Source organism: Bolinopsis microptera, chromosome 2, assembly GCF_026151205.1.
Source record: "Bolinopsis microptera isolate Bmic1 chromosome 2, MBARI_Bmic_1.0, whole genome shotgun sequence".
NCBI classification, from domain to species: domain Eukaryota; kingdom Metazoa; phylum Ctenophora; class Tentaculata; order Lobata; family Bolinopsidae; genus Bolinopsis; species Bolinopsis microptera.
In genome coordinates, this window is record NC_087073.1 from 325,348 (window position 1) to 351,344 (window position 25,997).

A 25,997-nucleotide genomic window follows, 5' to 3' on the forward strand; every position below is an offset into this window, starting at 1 on the left:
TTTTTTACCGGTTATCAACAAATTTTGACTAGGTGTTAAATTCCTGGACGCCTGACTATTTGCCACTGGGCTTTATGGTGACAATAGATAAAAAGAGAGAGTGGCCTGCCACACCCTCTGTAAAACGTAATTGATGAAATTTTATATAAATTTCATCCGTTAACTAAAATCTAGCCTTTGGTACATTTTCATTGAAGTGTACTAAATTAGAATTCTACAATCAAATTAAACATGACTTTGAACCAGAAACATACTTAGGAGTGGTTAAAATCCCTGATGCTCGGAAAAGCTTAACTAGGTTTCTGCCACAACCTTTACATTGAGAGGGGCCATTCAGTTCAGTTAAACAAAAATTCAGTTAAACAAAAATTCAATTTTTTGCCATTTATTACAGAGTAAACAAGTTTACAATAAATCAATTTGATATTTAAAGGAATCCTAATTCAATGTGTAGTATGGTTGTCACTCTTTAAATAGATTAGATATAGGTTGACAGGGCAAAGGAGTGTGCGTGCTGTTCGCTATTGCTCACACCAAACGGCAACCTAGTAAATGTTACAAAACCCCCCTAGTACCTAGAGAACATCGATGGTCATGGTGCACTTTCTGCTTTTTCAGCAAGGGGCTTAAGCCTATTGAGGACGAAATTCATGTTTTAACTGACTGTTTACTCTACTCCTCAGTTAGAGAAAAATTTAACTTCCATCCCAAAAATATTACTGACCTAGCCGGTTTGCTATCCGATAAAACTCTAGACCCTACAAAATTTACTGCCACAGCAAGAGCAATAACTCTACTAATCCGATCTATTCATAGAAAAATAGTATTATAAAACATTTCTATTTTATCCCTACAGTAAGTAAAACAAAGTATTTTAGTAAAACAAAGTATTTTATTTATTAGCAGTGCAATCAATTCATATGATATAATTATAAGAATATAATAGTATGTCACACCTATTTAACTGTTACGTTCGAGTAGTCGTGCCATGGCTAAATTTAACTAGGACCAGTGGTGTCGATTAACATTTTAAAAGGTGATTCTAAGTGACACAAATGGAAAATTTTAAGAAAAGACGGATCAAAACACAGATCCAAGGACAAGGAGACCCCACTGCAGGACCATACATGCTATTGGCTTGTGCATGGCCCAAAAGGTTCCAGCTGTCCAGGAAACTGTACGTAGCTGGTCAACTAGTTTTGAATTCAGACTAGGCTTGATGAGTTCTGGGGTTTCTAGAGTAAGATTTGATGGTGCCAGGTTTGTTCAGGCGGACATGGAAATTATGCGAGGAATATATAGGTATATAAAAATCATATCAATATAAAAATAGATCCAAAAATAGATCCAAAGATTCACACGGCAGTCAGGGAACTTCCAGACAGGATGCTTTTGAAACAGGTATAATTAGCGCTTTTGTAATTAGTTGTATGCAAGGGATGGGATGCTGATTGACTAAGCTGGTTCAATGCCCCAGCTATTTAGGGGGAGCCACTCAATTTCACGCCCAGGTGTTGTCAATTGCTGGGTTTCAAGTAAGAGCTTTTTGATACGGCTCTTGATAATTGAGATGGGGGAGGAAAGGTCGGAAAATTTACTAGAGCCAGGGACCATGACATTGTTTTCATTAGGAGTGCATTTGTCGAATATTTTATCAACCAAACTGTTCCATATAGTCGTACCTTTGAAGACAAAATTGTGTTTAGAAATTTCAAGTTTGTGTCGGGGGACCCGCATAGTTTGGCTACATGCTCTGGAACTTGTTTGGAATAAACTTGTCAGAGAGATAGGTTGATGCAGTTTCAAGATTTTAAACAGTTCAGTGGATATATGTTGGGTGTACAGGTTGTGGATTGACATGATTTTCTCGGTATTGAATATTGGCTTAGTGTTTTCCAAAGCAAAGCTCCTTTTTGCGATGTGTTCACTGTATGGTCTTGCACGTGCACATGTTTCATAATACTCTGCCCGGTCAAAGCTTGGTTTGCTTCCAAATAGAAGGCGTACACATCTTTTTTGGACGGAGAACAGTTTAGATAGTCTATAAGGTGTGACACCACCCCAGCTACTGATACAGTAGCTCATATGAGACTTGAATAAGGAGTCATACAGCTTATGGTACTCTGTTTCTGGAATAAACTTCATAATACGTTTAATTATAGCTATACTTGTAGTTAGTTTACTTTTTATGTTATCTAGTTGGGGTTCCCAGGATAGTTCATGGTCTATGATAACACCAAGGAATCTCACTTTATCTACTCGTGTAAGCGTGTTGCCTGATAACGTGAGTGAGTTCTCAGAGCCATATTCACGAGCACGTGCACAGGACGAGTACCGGCCAGGTCTGAATAACATGTAGACCGATTTGCTTTGGTTAATGTGCAGCAAGTTAGATTCCATATAGTCATTTACAGATTCAAGTACTTTATTAGCATTCAAATAGGCTTCTTGTTCAGTTTTTCCAGCAACAAATATGTTCGTGTCATCTGCAAACAGTATGAAGTGTCCAAGTTTGCTAGAGTTGGTAATGTCATTAATGTAGAGTAAGAAGAGGAGAGGGCCTAGAACTGATCCCTGTGGTACCCCATATTCAATTTTGCAGTGATCAGAGTGTGTATTTTGGAAATCAACATACTGCTGTCGGTTACACAAATAGCTTTCAATTAGGTCAAGACAGGGCCCTCTTATGCCATAGTGTTCAAGTTTGACAAGTAATTTTCTGTGGTCGATTGTGTCAAACGCTTTGCTTAAGTCAATGAATATGCCAATTACATGATTCTTACTTTCTAGGTTTTTAAGAATGTGGTCAATGGAGTAATTGATGGCATGTGCTGTTGAGTGGTTGGATCTGAATCCAAACTGTTTATCGTATATGACCATATGTGAAGTAAAGAAGCTATATAGTCGGCAGTAAATTACTTTTTCAAATATCTTACCAAAGATAGGTAGAATGGATATAGGCCTGTAGTTATCAAACAGCTGTGGGTCTCCTTTCTTAAATACGGGGGTGACCTTACCTATTTTGAGAATATTTGGAAATAGACCCAGCTTCATGAATGAGTTTAGGAAACCAGCTAGGTGTTTAGAGATTGTAGTGCAACATTTCTTAAGAACAGCTATTGATATGTCACTAGCCTTGTCACCCTGGAAGGTTTTAACAATTTTTTCGATTTCCTCAGAATCACAGGGGTTTAAGAACATACTGTTGGTAACTCTTTTGTTAAAGTAGTTCTTATAATTAAGGGGCCTCTGGCAAGCTGTGTCACGACTTATTGGTTTGGAGGAGCAGAGCTTCGCATTAAGTTTACCTGCAATGGAAGAGAAGAACATGTTAAAGCCATTCGATATGACACGCTTGTCTTTTACTAAACTACCATCTATTTTGAACGAGGCCTTTATTCCAGTTTTTGTTTTTCCCCTCAGTTCATTGATCAGTGCCCATGTTTGCTTCATATTACCTGAGACTTTTGAGAATTTTCTGCAATAGTACAATTTCTTGGCAGATCTGATAATGTATTTTAACTGTCGACGGAATTTACTATAGGTTAAGTATAGATCAGAGTCTCCAAGAGGGTTGGGTTCCTTAATTGTACTCTTCCACTGCTTGTAAAGATATTCTTTCTTTTTCACTGATGCAATGATCCCTGGTGTGATCCAAGGGTTTGCAATCATATTTCTTTTTGACTTTTTGAACGATTCAGATTCAATTAAAAAGTTTTCTTCGATCAAAAGTTTTATCTTATTTGCAAAAATTTCAAAGTTTTCTACGTTGTAGCACACCTGCCCACAAAAATTTGTTTGAATATCTTCTATAAACTTGGTCATATTAGATTCACAGTAGTCGTATTTTGGTTTACAAGGGTCAAGTTCTGGTTCTTCAGGCATGCTACATTCGAGAATACAGAAAATTGGAGAGTGATGCGAAACCCTGGTATCCAGTAGTCCAGCTGACACAATATTGTCAGTGGAGTTTGTCAGAATATTGTCAATAAGCGATGGGACACAGCCTGGTTTATGGTGCGTTGCCAGTGATATAAGTGGGATGAAGTTATTTCCATATAAAATGTTTTCAAAGCTGGCAGAGCCTTTATTAAATAGATTAAAGTTGAAATCTCCAAGCAGGATAACGTTCCTATCAGGAACCTGATTAAGAAGGCTCTCAAATTCGTGTAGGGCATCTTTGTCAGATCCACCAGGTGGTCTGTATAGGACGCCAACTGTTTGGAGCCTGCCAACATTTGTTATGGAGACAAACACTGATTCAAGGTTAGGGGTACACATACATAGTTTGTCAATACGGGTGTAAGTAAGTGACTCATTGATGTAAATTCCCACTCCACTACCTTTAGATTTGTCACGTAATTTATTGGTGTATTCAGAGAGATAACCGGGTATCCTATACAAGTCTTTGAGGTTTGCATCAATATTTGTCTCAGCCAAGCCAATAAACGAGAGTGGATGACTGTACTGTGAGATTTCTGTGACAAATGTATCAAAATTTGCAGCATTTCCATCAATATTGTTAAAAATACCAGTAAGGTTCTGCCCATTTCTATGATACAGCTTTATGAGGTTCTTAAAGCTTTTATGATCATAATTTTTACAGCTTTTATGGATTTCATTGATTTCAGAAACATCTTCAATTTCATCAAGGTGGACTGGGTCATGTTTGTCACGTATAAGTGCAGAAGCAAATGGGCAGTACCGTTGTGGTAAGCTGGCGATGCAGATGTAGCATTGCCAGCTATCATTGGTGTGGGTGTATTGGAAGAGATTTTTGGCACATTTAGAGTGAGTAACTGTTCCACAGGAGCTACAGTTCAAAATTTTGTGGTGTGTTGAGATAAATTTATTGCATCCCTTGCAAACATTCTTAGTAATTTGTGGTTGTTTGATCATCATAATTATGGTGGGCGCCTACCACCCTCTACCGCTCCGCCGAAGTTCCCCTGACTGGTGTTAAAACGTGCTCTAGACTGGCTACTCCTTCTGCCAGCTACAGATTCCTTAATATTCGCAGCAAATTTACGGATACCACTTTTACCAAGGTGGACAATATCTGAGGTAAGAGGGCCATTTGCAGCAATATCCCATCTGCCATACTCATCAGAGAGCTGGCGACCAAAAATAGAGTTATCAATAATAAAAATGTTTCTTTGCTGATAAGACACATCGAGGATGCCCCGATTAAAGCTTTCAACTTTTCTATTTAGAGAGTTTAGTCTAGTTGGAAGTAACATTGACAAGTGGATTTTGGATTTGGGGTAGGTTTCAGTAATGTCTCTGCACTTGGATTCGAGGACATGGAGTAGGTAGGCTTCTGATCGTGGATGAGACCGGGAGTTAATACTGTTGATTCCAGTATGGATGACAATATTACGGTAAGGGCCAATCTCAATTGCATCAGGGAGAGCCTCCATGTGACCTACCAAAACACGCTTCCCAGGGACCCAACGACCAAAGGTACCTACTGAGTCACCAAATGTCATCCTGGAGGTGTTTGAATCACCCAGAATGATGGTCGAATTGATGAAGTGAGGAGAAATGTGTCTAAAGGTCAGGCTCACTCTCTCTGTGGAGACATTCTCGTCTGGGAGGATCCCGTGTTTCCAAAAGTCCTGCGCATATCTCGTTGTGACTAACAAGCTGTTGTCCTGAAGGGGGAGATCTTCTGATTGGCTGTCATCATTATTGCAGAAGGACATGGTACGGGCAGCTCCTAGTGAGATCGTAAGGATGTGAGATTCGGGATCAATCACAGGCTCATCATCTCTGTGCATTGGAATGTGGTTAGCACCAGAGCTATACTTACTAATGAGACACGAGTTAATCTTGATATTCCTATCATTCACTGGAGAAGGTATTTTAGGAACAATTGTGTCAATAAGCTTCTTCAGCACGTGCGGCATTTCTCTTGCTGGGTGCTCAGTGCCAGTGTACCTATACGAGAAGTCACCAAAGTACATTACTTCACGAGAGTTCTCACCAACACTAGTAAATTCGCTACAGTTACCACTGATGAACGCTTGGACTTCCTCCTTAAGTTCTGGTGTAAGGGCTAGAGGGTCATACATTTCATAGGGCTTGCACGGTGTCACATGTTTCTTTGTGTGTGGAGAGACAGTATTAGGTAGGGGAGGGGATGTGGGACCAGGACCATGGTTAGGCTGTGGCATCCTGTTTGGTGGAGGCAGAGGGCTGCTACTGCTTCTGTTGCCAAGCGACGACTTCATGGATGTGACTTGTTCAGTCAGGTGTAATAGGCTGTTTTGGATGCTAGTGACAGCTTCAGCTGTCAACAGGGTCGTGCTCTCTGGGTGTGGCTGGTCAACTCTATGGAAGGCAGACTCACGGAGGCCTTTTATCTCTTGCTGTAGCATGTTCAGTTTCTCTGTGACATCATCATTAACCAACCCCTGGTTTGAAGAGCGTTCGCTAAGACATAATGCAGTGACAACCTCCTTAGTTGAACGGATGTCAGCGTAGAGGGATGAAGGTACCTTACTAAGTGCGGGACAGACATAACAGCTTGGGCACTCCCACAGTTCCATTTTCTTAATATCTGATGGTGAAAGGCCGAGTAGATTACTGCACCTATTATGCCATTGCTGTTGACACTTGTTGCAGGTGATGTAGGTTGAGTTTTTGTCACTCTTCTTGCATGGACACTTCTTTTTGTTTTGGGTAGGAGTTCTCTTGTTTTGAGAAGGTGTGCTCTTGGCACTTGCACTAGGAGTACCCTGGTTTGATGGGGTTTTGGGGACAAGGCACTCTGCATCAAAGAATTTGTCTCCAGTAACATCAATGGGGCTTTCTGGTATGACAGTAGGAGATTCGGTGTTACTCTTCAGTTGCTCCTTGAAGAGGGAAACTCTTGATTGAGGTGAGTCATAGAGGCTGTTATTCGGATCGTTGGGTGGAGCCTTGTGAGGACGAGCATTCCGTAGAGATCTATCGTGTACCATGATTATGAGAAGAGGCGGGGGCAGCCGGTGGACCGTTCGGGGTGGTGTCCCGTCAGACAGGCCTCAGGACTTGCTTGGATTAGATTGGCTCACTCCAATGTTAAGACTGCGTCGTCACCACTAACCAGTAGATTCATCATACATGAACTGTAGGCACCTCAAATTATTTGTTATATAGTAGTGTTGAAAGTATTAAAACACATTTGTAAATAACTAGAATTGTGTAACTTTAAATTATTTCAGAATTATAACTATTGTGAATTCAATAAAATAATTATCACTTTTGTATCCTTGTATCCTTGTATCCTTGTATCCTTGTATCCTTGTATCCTTGTATCCTTGTATCCTTGTATCCTTGTATCCTTGTATCCTTGTATCCTTGTATCCTCCTATATACAAACATAATAACATGCTGTTGTATACTATGTCTTGCTGAAAACAGTATTATTCATTAATTTAAAATTGTTCACTAATTTAAGTATGGAGACATGTGACTTTCCTGACTTTCCTGTCTATAGTACTGAGGGACTGTACTGTCCGATACCAGAATATACGTAAGTTGAGATTTTTGTACACTTTTTTATTTATTTGTGAGGATAGCTGATTAGATACTGTACATAAAGTCAGTAAAGGTCGCCTAAGTCTGAGGACTTTGAATGTTTCCATCAAGCAGTTGTATGAATACAGATTGTGGATGGAATAGATTCTATGATCCTTGAAAAGCGGGAGAGGCCGCGGCCGGGGGGTCGGGCCGGGGGGCAGGGAGATTCTATACCTACATTAAAAATACCTGCATTTCAGATCGAATTGGCTGGAGGTTGGTCTAATCTCCTTGTGTTTACTTGTTTGGGTCTCATTTTGCTGTTTGTGGTACTATGAAGGACCAGTTCCCAGATCGGCTTTTATTGTTAGATCATTAGTACCTATCTCAGTTATCTACGAGTTAACTCTTTTATGGAGCCAGAGCACAGGAAATGAAGCACTCTATCACTATCAGTATGTGGTTTACATCGTGATACCGCTCTCATTGGTAATGCTGCGTTTTAATACTGATAAGGAAACAAACTCTCTTTTGTTACCATTGATAATCGGTTTGTTTGCAGAGGCTATATTCTATACCCCCTTTGGTGCTTTTAGACAACGAGGAGGACAATATGGCAAGATGTGGAGATCAGGGTCTACTTTCTATAGTTGTTGGTTACCACTATGTTATGCAATACTTTATGGAAACCTTACTTGTGTGGTTATTGTGTTCCTACCTATAAAATTTACTCAAGAGATACTTGAAGGGCTAAATTTGAACTACCTCACTACCAGTATTTCACCAGCCTTTTCTCTGTTACACAACATCTTAAGAGGATTTACTAATTTCTTTGCTATCCTTGGATTGACCTATATTACCTTATTGTGTCATATTGGGTCTGTGATCTACTTTAGCTATCAAGGCAACAGTGGAGGAAGATTACCGGAAAATACGTAAGTCCTACATTTAGAATCAAACTTTGTTTCCGTTAATTTATGCATCATGGGTGGCAGCGCATAGTGGCATGAAATAAACTCTATTATATAGCAAATAATTATAAACTTTGCTGATAAAACATTCTTCTCAGATTTAAGTCATTTAAGATAAGATGCAAATTAATCATCCAGAAATTCGATAATCTAAAAAGTTACATGATGAGTTGTGAATATTCAGATTCAGATATTAAGAATTAAATATTAAGAAATAAAATGTAAAGCTCACAAAACGATTAAACGTTTTCTAAACATTTAAATGATATTTCAGGTCACATTATATTGAAGTTTCTGTTATATTCCTGAATCTGGTAATCTGGGGTATGTGGTTGGTATACAACTGTGAAGTAAAGCTTAAAAGAGCTGGAACACTGCTTTTAACTGATGCAACTGCCAACTATACCTCTACTGAACAAGTCACTGTTGAAAATATCGAGCAAGTGTTCAGATTTAATACACCATATAATTATGAACTGGCAGCCATCAAACATATTAGTGTCTTCAGCTCACCATTAACTGCTCCGTTTAAAAGTTCCGCACCATATGTTCGCAGTTTTATGCAGCGACAATATCTACCTGTGGACTACCATGCATTTGTTGTGTTTGAAACAGATGGAATGTTTTGGGCTGTTGATAAGATGAAAGATGGGATATTTGTGAGTTGGAGTAAAAATCTCGAATCTGCTGTATTTTACTTCCAGGATCATCTTCGTCCAAAACCTATCCACCTACTGGTTCAAGATGCATCAACTTCTTCACTTATTGACATGGTCCGCCGTTTAAAAAGCAAACTGGATTCGAATAAATACGATCTTGTGGACAGAAACTGCCAACATTTTTCAAAAGAAGTCTTTGATAAGTTTGCAATTGATAAAACATGGGACTTTACTTCTCCAACTGATTTGACAAGCCCTCTCAAACTGTTTAGCGACGGTGGATATCCTTTATTCTTATTTGTGTGGACCGTCTCTGTTTTGTGTGAGCTATTTTTTCTATACAGTGATGGTGCATTATATGAAACTTTTTATCACTATCAGTATGTTGTATACGCAGTACTAGTCACAATTGTCGTCTTGTTCGTTAATGATAGAGAAACGTTTTTGGGGGTGTTTGCTCTGAAATTGCTTAGCTTTCTTTTAATAGAATGCATACTTTGCACACCTCTGGGTACTTTCAGAAAAAGAGGAGGACAATATGCAAAGATGTGGAAATCAGCTTCCACCTTTAACACATTCTGGTTACCGATTTGTTATTTGATGGTTTATGGCATTCCTATCTTTACATTTTCTGCGGTATTGCCACTTATTTTAATAAGTACTGGCTTGTATATACACAAGAATCTGGATACACAAGAAACATCTCTCTTATCGCCTTCACTAAATGTTATTAAATGGATTTGTGATAAGAGTCTTACAGTCTGTGACAAGAGTCTTACAATCCCTTTTTATGTACTATATTATTTAGGTACAATGCTGTACTTCAGTTTGCAAAACTAGATCAAAGATGTGAACTGTTGAAAACTGTTGGGATTCCTTCCATTTGCCAATCTCTCTTTTACCTGTTACAGATATTATGATCTATTATGTAAATGTAAATGAGTAACATCAGACTTCTTATCTAACGAACAATTAGTCGGAGGATTCTATCATTCAATGATGTTTCCAGATTAACTTTCATACCATATCTATTAGTCAATTAACTCATTTATTATAAATTCATTTGCTGTTGTTTTGATTCTGTTCACCCTGATCTTTAAGTCTATGATTATACTTACACTGTATTCGATTCATAAAACTAAAATCGAATCTAGTAACGATCAAAACCTGCCCCATATTCTATTTCATTTTTTTTTCAAAATTTAACCAAACATATTCTCGCCAAAATTTAACCAAACATATTCTCGCCAAAACTAGAATTCTATAACTTAATTAAACATGATTTCGAACCAGAGGCATATCTACGAATTATCAAAATACCTGATGTTCGAAAAAGTCTGACAAGGTTTCGTATCAGCTGCCACAACCTCTACATCGAAAGGGGCAGATACGAAACCCCCCTTGTACCAAGAGAAGAACGTTGGTGCACCTACTGCTTTTTCAGCAAAGGGCTCAAGCCTATTGAGGACGAAAGTCACGTATTGATTGACTGTTTGCTCTACTCCTCAGTTAGGGAAAAATTCAATTTCCATCCCCAAAACATTACTGACCTAGTCGGTTTGCTCTCCAACAAAACTCTAGATCCTACCACACTCACTGCCACAGCAAGAGCAATCCATTCAATTCTCTCTGTGAACGAAAATTATACAGCCTATTATAAGAGCCCAGATTTCCACTCAAATACTGGCAAGTGCATAATGCTATAGGACCTTAAAATAAGATTGAACCATACAAACTCGATTTATCTATTTTTCTAAAACTAGCATTATATAACATTTATAAATTATCCCTACACAGTACACACTTGTAAATAATTAGAATTGTGTAACTTAAATTATTTCAGAATTACAACTATTGTGTACTCAATAAAGTAATTATCACTTTTATATCCTTGTATCCTTGTATCCTAGGCGATGGCATTGCAAGCAAGGTTACTCACTGGAAATATCTGTCAAACGTTTGCACCTTTGGTATGCACACGAGGAATGCTGAAACAGGCACGCCTCAACAAGCTATGTAACTTTACGGGACCTCAGGATCGAGATGACGATGGCTGGGTTAAAATAATCGGTTATTACGGTAAAGACACGACCCCTCATGTTGGAAATGTAGTCAAGGTAAGAGACACCACCCCTCATGTTGGAAATGTAGTCAAGGTAAGAGACACCACCCCTCATGTTGGAAATGTAGTCAAGGTAAGAGACACCACCCCTCATGTTGGAAATGTAGTCAAGGTAAGAGACACCACCCCTCATGTTGGAAATGTAGTCAAGGTAAGAGACACCACCCCTCATGTTGGAAATGTAGTCAAGGTAAGAGACACTACCCCTCATGTTGGAAATGTAGTCAAGGTAAGAGACACCACCCCTCATGTTGGCAATGTAGTCTAGGTAAGAGACACCACCCCTCATGTTGGAAATGTAGTCAAGGTAAGAGACACCACCCCTCATGTTGGAAATGTAGTCAAGGTAAGAGACACTACCCCTCATGTTGGAAATGTAGTCAAGGTAAGAGACACGACCCCTCATGTTGGAAATGTAGTGAAGGTAAGAGACACTACCCTTCATGTTGGAAATGTAGTGAAGGTAAGAGACACTACCCCTCATGTTGGAAATGTAGTCAAGGTAAGAGACACGACCCCTCATGTTGGAAATGTAGTCAAGGTAAGAGACACTACCCCTCATGTTGGAAATGTAGTCAAGGTAAGAGACACCACCCCTCATGTTGGAAATGTAGTCAAGGTAAGAGACATCACCCCTCATGTCGGAAATGTAGTCAAGGTAAGAGACACCACCCCTCATGTTGGAAATGTAGTCAAGGTAAGAGACATCACCCCTCATGTTGGAAATGTAGTCAAGGTAAGAGACACCACCCCTCATGTTGGAAATGTAGTCAAGGTAAGAGACACCACCCCTCATGTTGGAAATGTAGTCAAGGTAAGAGACACCACCCCTCATGTTGGAAATGTAGTCAAGGTAAGAGACACCACCCCTCATGTTGGAAATGTAGTCAAGGTAAGACACCACCCCTCATGTCGGAAATGTAGTCAAGGTAAGAGACACTACCCCTCATGTTGGAAATGTAATCAAGGTAAGAGACACCACCCCTCATGTTGGAAATGTAGTCAAGGTAAGAGACACCACCCCTCATGTTGGAAATGTAGTCAAGGTAAGAGACACCACCCCTCATGTTGGCAATGTAGTCTAGGTAAGAGACACCACCCCTCATGTTGGAAATGTAGTCAAGGTAAGAGACACCACCCCTCATGTTGGAAATGTAGTCAAGGTAAGAGACACTACCCCTCATGTTGGAAATGTAGTCAAGGTAAGAGACACGACCCCTCATGTTGGAAATGTAGTGAAGGTAAGAGACACTACCCTTCATGTTGGAAATGTAGTGAAGGTAAGAGACACTACCCCTCATGTTGGAAATGTAGTCAAGGTAAGAGACACGACCCCTCATGTTGGAAATGTAGTCAAGGTAAGAGACACTACCCCTCATGTTGGAAATGTAGTCAAGGTAAGAGACACCACCCCTCATGTTGGAAATGTAGTCAAGGTAAGACACCACCCCTCATGTTGGAAATGTAGTCAAGGTAAGAGACACTACCCCTCATGTTGGAAATGTAGTCAAGGTAAGAGACACCACCCCTCATGTTGGAAATGTAATCAAGGTAAGAGACACCACCCCTCATGTTGGAAATGTAGTCAAGGTAAGAGACACCACCCCTCATGTTGGAAATGTAGTCAAGGTAAGAGACACCACCCCTCATGTTGGCAATGTAGTCTAGGTAAGAGACACCACCCCTCATGTTGGAAATGTAGTCAAGGTAAGAGACACCACCCCTCATGTTGGAAATGTAGTCAAGGTAAGAGACACTACCCCTCATGTTGGAAATGTAGTCAAGGTAAGAGACACGACCCCTCATGTTGGAAATGTAGTGAAGGTAAGAGACACTACCCTTCATGTTGGAAATGTAGTGAAGGTAAGAGACACTACCCCTCATGTTGGAAATGTAGTCAAGGTAAGAGACACTACCCCTCATGTTGGAAATGTAGTCAAGGTAAGAGACACCACCCCTCATGTTGGAAATGTAGTCAAGGTAAGAGACACCACCCCTCATGTTGGAAATGTAGTCAAGGTAAGAGACATCACCCCTCATGTCGGAAATGTAGTCAAGGTAAGAGACACCACCCCTCATGTTGGAAATGTAGTCAAGGTAAGAGACATCACCCCTCATGTTGGAAATGTAGTCAAGGTAAGAGACACCACCCCTCATGTTGGAAATGTAGTCAAGGTAAGAGACACCACCCCTCATGTTGGAAATGTAGTCAAGGTAAGAGACACCACCCCTCATGTTGGAAATGTAGTCAAGGTAAGAGACACCACCCCTCATGTTGGAAATGTAGTCAAGGTAAGAGACACCACCCCTCATGTTGGAAATGTAGTCAAGGTAAGAGACACCACCCCTCATGTTGGAAATGTAGTCAAGGTAAGACACCACCCCTCATGTCGGAAATGTAGTCAAGGTAAGAGACACTACCCCTCATGTTGGAAATGTAATCAAGGTAAGAGACACCACCCCTCATGTTGGAAATGTAGTCAAGGTAAGAGACACCACCCCTCATGTTGGAAATGTAGTCAAGGTAAGAGACACTACCCCTCATGTTGGAAATGTAGTCAAGGTAAGAGTGAAGAGTATTTTTATACTGTAAGGAACGATGATTTGTGTAAATAACCACAATCACAATCAGGCCTTGATTTGTTGATTGTATATTGAGCCTCGGATATTAATTTCTTATATTTCAGTCTTGAAAATGAAGACATTGATATGTATAGCCCATTTAAGCCTAATTAGCCCCCATTCAGTAGACCTATATGTTTAGGTGCTAGATCCTTTAAATCCTTAATCTTTACAATTTGCACTGTGAAATAATAACTTGTGTTCAGGTAACATATAAAGGCCAGATGTATAAAGCAGTGATAACAGGATTAGTGCGTGACAGAAGAGATTGTCCTCGTTTTGACACAAACAACTGTGTTTTTATCAACGACAAACACGAGCCTTTGGGAACAAGGATAAGCGGCCCTGTTTCCTTAAAACTGAGAAGATATGGAAAATACAACAAACTATTATCATTATGTACTGAGTTTTACTGAAGCATTTTGTTAAATAATGTTGGAATGTCTTTGTAAATAGCCGGTTTGTTATAAGGTTAACTGTGGTTGCCCTTTTAAATTTGTTATCTTTTATTTAAAGGTATTGCACTTATCAACTTGTTTGTGAGGAGATTTTTAAGTGATGTTATCCAATACATTTATATAATATATATTTGATGAGTTTTCCTAGTCCGTTCAGTTTCATTTGGGTGATAAAGATAACATCAAAAGTGTAATGAATAAGTTTTCCTAGCGCTATCGACATTGTCATATTCTATGTCGAAAGCAAAGTAAACTTTGCGCGCACGTATTTTCGTGGCGCCAAAATTTATTCAAACTTGTTTTTTCTGATCCAACACAAATATTTTTACCCGTTAAAGGGAGTTTTAACTTCATATCTTTATTGCAGATAGCATGTCGAAGCAGTGCGATTTGAAGCTACACGAACCAGTTTGTTCGAGCAGAGTGGTTCCGAGATGGCAACGGAAAGAAAACGAAAAATCAAGTCGACCAACTTCTAAATCCAACTCGAACAATGCATCCTTTTCAAGCCAGAGTAATGTTTCCAGCACATTCGGCGAGTCCTTTTCTGGACCTGTTGAATCCAGGAAGACTCCAAGTAAACCTCCTTCACTGACTCTAAACATGCCATACAAGACAACAAACCGCGATGGCACCCCCAAGAAAAAGGTCAGTTCGTCGCTGAAAAATCAAATCAAAGTTGGGACCCCCAAGAAAATGTCCAAGACTCGAGACGGAAAGAGATCCGCTCACACCACGCCTAGTTGTGACAGATTTATCCCCCCTAGAAGTGGGAACAACTTTGAGAATGCTGGTTTTGAACTGTTGAACGATGAAGATGAATCCAAAGATTCTCCCACAACTAGACGGTATAAAGATGGTATGAAACAAAACCTGAATATTGGGCAGCCCAAGATTCTGAATATGAAGAATAAGGCACCTGCTCCAGCTATGAATCTACTAAACTCTCAATCAAAGGTAAGGCAATTCAGCTATCAAATATATAAAATACACCATCGTCACAACCGGAACCGGCCGTAAAACTGATGAAGATATGGCCCAGCCTGTTTCTACTTATTAAATGTCAGACTTGACGACTTTCCATTTGTTGACAGATGTTTTTCTCGATTAATTGAACCAATTGAGAAGTAGGCATTTCCACGGTTATCATACAATCTGCGGACCATTTCCTTGACTGCACCAGTTCGTTATCGGGTTAGAGTTTTCTGCACTGTATCCAGGAGTAGGGGGCTTGTCTGGAAGGGTGTCTATGAAGTTTCCAAGAAATGTCTTGTCTATCTAATTTTGTTTCATAATGTTAATTGTTAACCTCAGAATAATTTTAAGAATGTAAACGATTTCAATCCACATGTTACAGAGGACACCGATACTCGGAATTCTCAAATTCTAAATTCCAACAAAGAGAAAATTCTGAGAATTCAACTAGAAAATAGAGCCCCGGCGTCAGAATGAATTCTACCATTGTCACATGTCAGCTTTGTGGACTCCATCCCGCCCCCTCTCCTCATACCTGTTTCTTCTAAAATGACAGCTTTATCTTGCATATCCAGGAGACCTCTGTTGTCCTCAGTAAATTGCACGATAAAACTGGCCTACGGAATGTTTTCGAGTGTCTCAAATACTGTCGATTGCCAAAAACCGATGGGATAAAAAGAGATTCAATATTTTTAAGCCGGCTGTATCGTGCAATTTACTGAGGAACAAAACGGGCGTTGTGGAGCGTTCATAGATTAACAGAAGCGGAAACTAGGGTTAAATAATTAACTAGAGGAAGGCAGTGAACTATGGAGGGAATTGGACGGCTATATGGTTCCAGAGATAAGGATGTTTTGTGTGTAGCAGTTACCATGGGAATCGGCCATTCAATAAAACATTTAGAAAGGGGCTGTTATTTCCCACTTTATATCATGGACATCCATTTATTATAGGAACGGGTTTACTCAAAATATGTAGATTCTAGAAACGAAGAAGGGACTGAATCACTTTAGCGCTGCTTTAGTGCTACTGTATGTGCAATACTTGGAAATATTTTATAACTAAATAAGTTAAACACTAAGTTCTAAACTTGGATAGCATAATATTACCGACTAAGGTAGATATGTGTGGTATGTAAGGAGTTCAATTCAGAATACTTTTACTTTCGCGGGGAGTTATCTACAACGTCACGTACATTGTCCCTCCCTCCCTCCCTAATTTCATAGCATTAGATGTCTCCCTCCCTCCCTCCCTCCTTCCCTCCCTCCCTCCCTCCCTCTCTCCCTCCCTCCCTCCCTCTCTCCCTCCCTCCCTCCCTCCCTCCCTCCCTCCCTCCCTCCCTCCCTCCCTCCCTCCCTCCCTCCCTCCCTCCCTCCCTCCCTCCCTCCCTCCCTCCCTCCCTCCCTCCCTCCCTCCCTGCCTCCCTCCCTCCCTTCCTCCCTCCCTCCCTCCCTCCCTCCCTCTCTCCCTCCCTCCCTGCCTCCCTCCCTCCCTGCCTCCCTCCCTCCCTCCCTCCCTCCCTTCCTCCCTCCCTCCCTCTCTCCCTCCCTCCCTCCCTACCTCCCTCCCTCCCTCCCTCCCTCCCTGCCTCCCTCTCTCCCTCCCTCCCTCCCTCCCTCTCTCCCTCTCTCCCTCCCTCCTCCCTCCCTCCCTCCTTCTCTCCCTCCCTCCCTCCCTCCCTCCCTCCCTCCCTCCCTCCCTCCCTCCCTCCCTCCCTCCCTCCTCCCTCCCTCCCTCACCTGATCTAAGCGTCACTTTAACGAATTTCAGTAATTGTCATTCCAAAGATTTGTCGCCCCTTGTAAACGAAATAACTCGTCCTCTCCAGTCTCCACAGTGATATATTGAAAAGAAGAAATCAGTAAAATAACTCCCTACCAAGTTGCAATCTTGTTTCTTGTAATATTATATATATATATATTTCATATACATATATATATTATACATATATATGTATATGAAGTATTGAAATAGAGAAGTTTGGGTTCTTGAGGAAAGTCCTAGGCCTATGTTATTTGAGTTTAGACACAGGCCCCCTCCTGGAATGATATTTCAAATTGATGTTACGATAACAGAAAGTTTAAGACAATTAATGTGATGTGATCACATTTTATTGTATGTAAACTTACCACATCTCGTTCGAGAAGTGAGCAGCAGTTTACTGATATTACTGTCAATAAGAAAACTTTAACATAAAAAAATATAAAAAATGTATCGGATAAATTCGAATTTTTCCAATTCTCAACATTATGTGAGACTTTATCGCTACGTCGATTGTCTAATACCTACTCGGTCACATACTGAGCCTAAAATAACTGCAAATTTCTACCTTCGACTCACTGGAGAGCTCGACGAAGGGCGAATTGCACGGCAAATCGAATAACCGGAAATCTAAGATCTGTATACCGAGGGTCCATCGTGTTCAAATTAATAATAGATTCTAGCCACTATTAAAAATGTCCGACGCGATGCTAAGAGGTAAAACGGAGATGCAATCTGTCATCTAATGCTATGAAATTAGAGCGAATCAATTCGTGCTAAAATTTCAAACGATAAGCCGCCCAACTTTTAAACTAGTAAATATAATTTACACTAGAAAATTCGTAAGTCAAAGAATTTGTTACAAACTTAAGGCAAGCGAACGTTTTTAAATGCGCCTATTTTCGGTCGCGTTGGCAGCATAAATTTCCTAGGCTGCAGTGATTTAGAAGCCTTAATAAATGTGAAATATGTGAACGGTAAACATGTCAGAACGAATTCGAAAACGCGCGATCCGTGATAGTACTCAATAACGGTTTTGAGAAAGCATTTATTATTTACAGGGGCTGTATCCAGGGTATGACCTCAAAGCTCCAGAGTCCGTTAAAAATATACAAACCTCCAAGTTCATTCGAGCGGGGTTTGGTAGCACATAGGCACTTTTTTTACAAATTGTCCTGACAACTCGATTTAGTTTTAAAACTACTTTACGCATCGCTTGTTCTTCGTTTCTTGGTCACAAAAGTGAAAATCGTGTGATGTAAGCTTGGACCATCCACTATTTTTATTGGCAAATCGTCTCAGGAGACTGTAAATGCAAAAAGCAGGTTTATGCAATACTCATGTGCATATTTGTTCTTTATTGACGCAACAGACCTGCTTGTTCGTTAGCATGAAGAAAATGGAGACAAAGGAACCCATACTCATGAATCCCTTGGTGTGAAAAGAAGAAGCAACTCATAATTATCGTTAAAGAATAGGCATAAATCCCCGAAAAAAAACAAAAAAAAAAAAAAAAGGAGTAGTTCATTGGGGCTAAAAATCTGGGACACGTAGTTCCTGGGACAGAACGAATCAGTCTTAAGTGATGAATTAGAGGCACGGTTTTAATCGAAGCTCAATTATGCAAATCTCATGGGAATAATGCATACAACAGTTAACAACACGAAAGCTGCCAGAGCTCAGATAAGGTAGTTTTCAGTGATCTGCACTCTTGCAGATTATTTTAGATTAAGTAAACTCAATAGTCCATACTGACCAACAGAGAACATATCTTGAAGGGGCAACATTTAGATCTAAAAGAGGGCATCTTTGATTGGTCGGCGTAGACAGGTAAGCCTTCCATACGGTGGGCTTTCCGCAACAGCGTCCCATTTCCCAACTCTTGCTGTTAAATGCTGCGGAGAGAGAGAGAGAGAGAGATAAAGAGAGAGAGAGAGAGAGAGAGAGAAGAGAGAGAGAGAGATAGAGAGAGAGAGCGAGAGAGAGAGAGAGAGAGAGAGAGAGAGAGATAGAGAGAGAAGAGAGAGAGAGAGAGAGATAGAGAGAGAGAGAGAGAGAAGAGAGAGAGAGAGAGAGAGAAGAGAGAGAGAGAGGGGGAGAGAGAGAGAGAGAGAGAGAGAGAGAGAGAGAGAGAGAGAGAGATGAGAGAGAGAGAGAAGAGGAAGAGAGAGAGAGAGAGAGAAGGAGAGAGAGAGAGAGAGAGAGAGAGAGAGAGAGAGAGAGAGAGAGAGAGGAGAGAGAGAGAGAGAGAGAGAGAGAGAGAGAGAGAGAGAAGAGAGAGAGAAGAAGAGAGAGAGAGAGAGAGGAGAGAGAGAGAGAGAGAGAGAGAGAGAGAGCGAGAGAGAATAAACATAGATATCGACAACATACTCCGAGAGTCTTTAAGTCTGTACACCGCCCCTGGTTGTTACCCCTCCGTTTAATGACGAGGAGACAGGGGCATTCAGAGGGGCGACTGTCAGCCCAAAATGAAGCTTCGCCTTGGCAGGCTTTGCCCTTCGGGTCGTAATTTACAATTAGTATCATGTATAGTCCTCCCCATGATGAAATCTGAACACGACTGCCGTAATTCTAGAAAAACTCTTAAATTTTGACTCGACAATCGAGTTGTTTTCTATAGCTCGTAAAAAATTTTTTGAAAAGAATGAGGACGTGGAAAGTTCGGGTAATGTGTATCATCAAATATCCGTTCTACACAATAGCATAATTATAGGATTTCTAGTTGGTTATAAAACATCCGTGTATTTTATAAACAACATGAGTTCGGGCCAAGCCAGAAACACGCCTACACGCCCACTATTTCAAAGACGTAGCAATAATCAGGAAGGTCGCTATGAAACCAAACAAACAAGGCTCCATATTGACGCGCAGCAAAAATTGGTTTTGCGCAAAGGATTAAATTTTAAGTTAGCAGCATTGTCGCGCAACAAGTTTGTCAGTTTTTATACATCAAGATTAATTCTTTAGGGATAAACTATGTAGTGATAATTTATGATGAATTTATTGAAATGTATCATCACCTAATATTATTTTGCAGTTTTGATCGACATATAATTATATCGTTTTTCAGTTATAAAGTTTACCTAATATCAAATCATTAATTTCGTATTTGTGATTAATTGTATTGATTTATTATTTGCCGTACTCATAAATTTGTAATCATTTATATTACCGTCCCTAAAAAAATTATTGTCAAAGTTAAATTTATGAAGGAGAAAAGTTTTCAGTGGACGCGAATTTATTATTCATTATTGCTGTTTAATTTAGATTATTTGTATCTGAGATTTAGGTGATTAAATTTATTTTGGTATTGATTGTAAAAGTTGTGATATGCATACTAATTTATTGTAAATATAAAAATATGTTTCAGAATTATGTAATGTAATTATATGGAACGCAATGGAAATATTTTAAAGCGGGCATATCTGGTCTAAAGCCCAGGATGCACAACATGAAGAAATTCGGTTTGTAACTTTGTTTTTGAAAAGCTCATAATAAATTGTGTTTGCCACGAAAACTTTTCATAACGTTGCGCACAATTCCTATTGGTCAGAAACGATCGTTCAGTTCGAACTTTCATAAAAATTGCTCCCAATTTTGTGATTTAAGGTGGCAGTGTGGAATTTACAATCTCTTCAGCCTTCCTCAATAATTTTGTCATAACATTAAATTTGCTTTGCCGATTATGTATTATCATGCAAGTAAGATATAATACGCATGTTATGTACATAAAACATTATTTTAGCGGTCACATTTCAAAATACAACATATATTATTGTAGCTGTTCCCGAAGATCTATCTAATGAAGCTCTACATTCTACACCAAGAGTGAAGGAGGTCAAAAATAAGTTCAGGCTAACCTTAATCTACGCTGAGGTCAAGAAAATTATTTCGCTGCTATTAACAAGAAAACTGGCGTGACGCGTAATGCCTTTACCACCTAATTAAATTAGCTACCATTAACAATTACATTCTATCTAACCCTAAGGAGACTTGTCAACTTGAAGAAGAATGACAAGGTCGGCAGTCGCAGTGTATAGGCCGGGTCCCCACATCCCATGTGGCTTTGATCTTAAATTTGCTTGTAGATTCTGTATCGTATTTTGAGTGCAGGGTAAAAATTTTAACTGCTTGAAGCTTGTGAACTACTAACGCACCTCGAACATTTTCTATTAATTGTTCATGTTAATGTATAACTGGCATGAAACGCAACATCACCCTCTCATTCCCGTTACAAAATGTGCTGGTTATGAAATTGAACCGAACCTTATGAAACTATGACTATCTTTGATTGTGGTAAAAAGGAAAAAATTTGAGAGCTAACAAATTGCTAGCACGAAATTTTCTGGCCGTCAAAATATTTTGAAAAGGAATCTACGGAAAATAGAACGTAAAACAAGCTCAGTCTCACCTATTAGCTCGGTCTCACCTATTAGCTCAGTCTCACCTATTAGCTCAGTCTCACCTATTAGCTCGGTCTCACCTATTAGCTCGGTCTCACCTATTAGCTCAGTCTCACCTATTAGCTCAGTCTCACCTATTAGTAGTAAAAGTGGTAGTAACCCGCGATGGGGTGGCATGTGCCTCAATAAAATATTACAATCATTTATTATTATATCAATTTATCATTAAATATTTCAAGAATATCAATAACGTATGGTTGATCCTTCACACTTGGTAAAATATATAAAAATAAAGTTAATCTACACTAGAGAATAAATAATCTATATTATATAGATGCGGTTAATGATAAAACTCGGTCTGAACGACTTTTAAAGAGGGAGTTACTGGGTAATGACTGCAAAAGGTACGGTATGGACATTGTGGGACTACAAGAAACTAAGTGCATTAATCAGGTGGATATCATACTTCACAACAACTACAGACTGTTAATTTTTGATCAGAAAGAACAATGTCATGGGGGTATTGGATTTGTTATTAGCCCTAAACTGCAACCTTTCATCACAACTTTCAAACAGATCTCTGATAGAGTTGGGTATATTGATTTTTGTTTTCCTCTCAAGGGTGGTAGTAATAAGAATTTCAGAATCATCAACAGTTATGGTCTCACATCTCTTCGTGCTCAACAACAGCCTGACAAACTGTCTCAGTTCTATAGAGATTTACACAATGTATCATCTACTCCATCAAAATGGGAAATGTTCCACTGCGGAGATTTTAACTCAAAGCTGGGTAAACGAACTAGGGTTGATGAACAATTAGGTCTGGAAGGTTTGATAGGTAGACATGGTATTGGGACTAGAAATGAAAATGGGGAGCATTTGCTTGAATTTATGGTTAAAGAAGACCTAACAGCATGCAATACTTTGTTTGATCATCCAAGTAGGCACAAACTAACTTGGACTGGTGAACACAGGACTAAGAGAAATACTCCTATATTCGCTCAACTTGACTATGTGCTTTGCAGGAGGAGGTCTACGGTTTTAATAAAGGACAGCAGATCATACGGAGGCGCTGAGTTACGATCTGATCACAAACCTGTTGTAACTCGATTAACGCTGAAAAATCATGTTCTCATTCACAAAACCAAAAAATCAGATAGCACTCAGTTTGACTGTTCAACTCTCTACAGGGATAAAGAACTCAGACAGAAATATCAAAGTGCGATTGCTGAAAGGTTATCGGGTAAAACTTATCCAGATGACCCAAATGAGAAAATGAATGAACTTTTTAGTGACATACGTGCGTGTGCTGAAGAAACTATACCCCTGAAAGGGAAATCCTCTAAACAAAATTTCTCCAGTGATCTAACAGTAGCTTCATTAGTTGCTAAAAAGCGTGATCAGACTCTAAAGATCAAATCAGCCCCAAATGGTAGTGATGTTAGTGGAGATAGGAGAGCAGTAAGAAAGATTCAGAATAGCATTTCTAAGAGACTTGTGCAAATAAATAACATGAAGGCTGACGCTCTAGCAGAAGAAATAAATAACACTGACGATGCTAGAAAGATGTTTGAAGCTTCAAGATCTTTAGCTGGAATAAAAAAGTCGGGTAACATAGTGGTCAATGATATCAACAACAACCCTATTGGTACTGATTTAGGGAAAGCAAACACAGCGAAATCTTTCTTCGAAAAACAACTAACAGAAGGAGTTGAAGCTGGCCTGCAACCTTTTACCTGCGATCCAAAACCACTTGATAACCCCATTACACCAGTTGAAGTTGAACTTGCTGCAAGTAAACTCAAATCAAACCGTGCCAGTGGTCCAGATAATCTCCAGAATGAGTTGATAAAGTACGCCCATCCAATCACTTTTGAGAAGTATGCTGAGGCAATTAACGAGTCATTTAGTGGGAACAAATACATAAGTTCAATAGGACAAGGTATTGTGACTCCTCTACAGAAGCCCGGTAAACCTAAAGGTCCCCTCACAAGCCTTAGACCACTTACACTGTTAAACGGATCAAGGAAGATGCTCACTCAAATTGCCTTAAAACGGGTTGAGAGTAGAATTGACAACTACACCATGCCATGGCAGAGTGCTTACAAGAGAGGTAGGAGCTGCTCTGACATTGTGTGGGCTCAGAGAATGCTAATATCTGTTGTGATGAGGAAGAAATGGACATTTAGCAAAATGGGTATTGATATGAGTAGAGCTTTTGATACCGTGAAAAGGGACACTATCATCAATGTTTTGAAGGATGCTGGTTGTTCGGAGGACGACATTCGCTTAGTTCAATACCTTCTATCGAATACTCTCCTTAGAGTTCGTGTTAACTCCTCACTGTCGGAAGAGTTTGAAAGTTTACTCGGAGCCTTTCAAGGTGACAGTTTATCTTGAAAGCTATTCACACTTATTCTTGCAGCAGCCTTACACCACCTCAGAGCTGTATCTGGGAGACCAAACCCACCAGTATCAGAACTAGGTTTTCCAACTGAGTGGGAATATTCAGACGATTGTGACTTTGCTGACGAGGACATCGAGAAACTGAGAATTTTCCTTCCTACAGTGAAGGAGATTCTCAAAGACTGGAACCTCCAAGTAAATGAAAGTAAAACTGAATTCAGTACCTTCTACCTGGCGAAAAAATCTGATAAAGACACAAACGGTCAGCCATTAGCTAATAACGAACCATGGCGAAGTAACAAGTCACTAGGTTCCTTACTCTGTACTGAGAAGGACATTCAAAGAAGGAGAATCCTAGCTGAGATTGCTTTTAAGAACTTTGGAAAAGTATGGTTGTCCGGTAAGAAAATTTCCCTTGAAAGAAAGCTGAGGTTATATGATGCTCAAGTTGTATCTGTATTGATTTACAACTCAAATAGTTGGAGTCCTAAGAAAGCAACCATGGAGAAAATGGACACACTCCATCGTAGACACCTCAGGTCCATTTTAAACATCAAATGGCCTAAAGGTATGATAAGCAACAAAGCATTGTATGAAAGGTGCAAAGTTGAAAAGTTATCCAAGCGTATTGAACACCAGCGGTGGAAGATGTTTGGACACATTCTCAGGAGTATGGAGAACACCCCAGCCCAAACGGCTCTCTCTTTTGCTATTGAATCAGATAATTTATTCATTGGTAGATTGGGGAGACCTAGAATGAACTTGTTATCGGTTTTAAGAAGTGATTTAAGTAGTAGAAATTTGCAAATGGACAACTTGCATGAATTGAACGAAATTAGAGATATAGCTGCATGCAACAGATGTTGGGAAAATCTTTTTCAAGGGTACAGTTTACCGCATTAAGGTATTTTTAAGAATCATTTTTGTCGGTAAGATCCTGTTTTATAATAATAATAATAATATATTATATAAATCAACAATATTAACTCCCCATCTTCTTGTAGTCATTTATCAAAGCGGTAGAAATCCAAGTAATTTTAGTACGCGGTGCGCAAGGAATTTCGTTTAAAAAATGTGTAGGCAAGATAAGCATAAGTGTGGCAGTGAAAATTGAAAAATAAGTTGCATAATAAATTGCAGTGACTGACTGTCAAATGCATTATCGCAGTTCATTTATTTGACTGCACTAACGTTTAGGATTCTTACAGCTGTTATATTTTGCTAATATTTTGTTTAAAAGTTGTAAAGGACAAAGTTCTTGTCCGTCCACGAAAGGTTTTCTAGGTCAAGTTTTTGTTTGTCCAGTAAGTAACGTACAATGTTGTCCTTGTATGAATTAATAAACTTATCTTGTAACTTAGGTACGTTGAAGGGAAGGATTTTATTTATTTCGTTTATCGTGTTGTTATATAATCGTGGTCCTACGTTAGAGATGCTATAATCGGTGATCCGTAATCTGTTGAACTTAATTTCAAAATACTTTGGATTTCTCCTTTCCGTTTGTCTAAGCGGTGATTTTTCAAATATACTACAGATACTCGATGGTGCTACTCCCATATAAACCTTGTACATCAAAGTTAGACAGCTTTTAGCAATGAGATTAGGAAGAGCCAAAATTCCTATTTTGTTGAAGATGGATTTTGTGTGAGATGGTAGTTTACGTTTTTCTTTGTCGTAAAAATAGTTATGATATTCTGAATCAGTGGCGCGAATAGCTTTCTTTTGAGCTGAGAATAATATAGACTGAATGGAATTTAAAGATTTAGTACCCCAAACAGTAGCGCAGTAATACAGGTGAGATTGAATTAAACTATTGTATAGCATTTTTTGAGCTTTATTCGGAATGGAACTTTTAAGTTTCATCATTACGCCTGCATTTCTGGATATTTTAGTCTTTAATATTTATATCCTCTGGTAATCTGTTAGTGAATATCATGTATTTAGTTTTTCCTACATTAAGTTTAAGACCGTTGTTTTTAACCCATGTCTGTACAGTATTTAAAACTCTGTTTGCACGCATGTTCAGTTCAGTGTACGTGTCGGCAGAAACGATGATGTTTGCATCATCAGCGAAAAAAATATAATGGGCTATATCGCTTACATTTGCAAGGTCG

The 25,997-nt window shown here is 39.4% G+C and overlaps 2 protein-coding genes across 4 annotated transcripts in view; one reads left to right on the forward strand and one right to left on the reverse strand.

Annotated features, from left to right (window-relative positions):
- LOC134811827 (sodium/hydrogen exchanger 8-like) overlaps window positions 1-7,151 on the reverse strand; it is a 77,214-nt gene extending 70,063 nt beyond the window's left edge. The window contains exon 1 of one of the 3 annotated variants that reach the window (XM_063818923.1): window positions 7,123-7,151. The gene's annotated coding sequence lies outside the window, so the exon portion shown is untranslated. The remainder of the gene's footprint in view (window positions 1-7,122) is intronic. The other 2 variants (XM_063818921.1, XM_063818922.1) reach the window with 2 other exon arrangements.
- Window positions 7,152-7,441: 290 nt separating this feature from the next.
- On the forward strand, window positions 7,442-10,213 carry LOC134811828 (uncharacterized). The gene is made up of 4 exons (XM_063818924.1): window positions 7,442-7,519; window positions 7,767-8,441; window positions 8,752-9,485; window positions 9,658-10,213. The coding sequence occupies exons 1-4, from the start codon at window positions 7,446-7,448 to the stop codon at window positions 9,735-9,737; spliced, it is 1,563 nt and encodes a 520-aa protein (XP_063674994.1). The 5' UTR covers window positions 7,442-7,445; the 3' UTR covers window positions 9,738-10,213.
- Window positions 10,214-25,997: the final 15,784 nt, after the last annotated feature.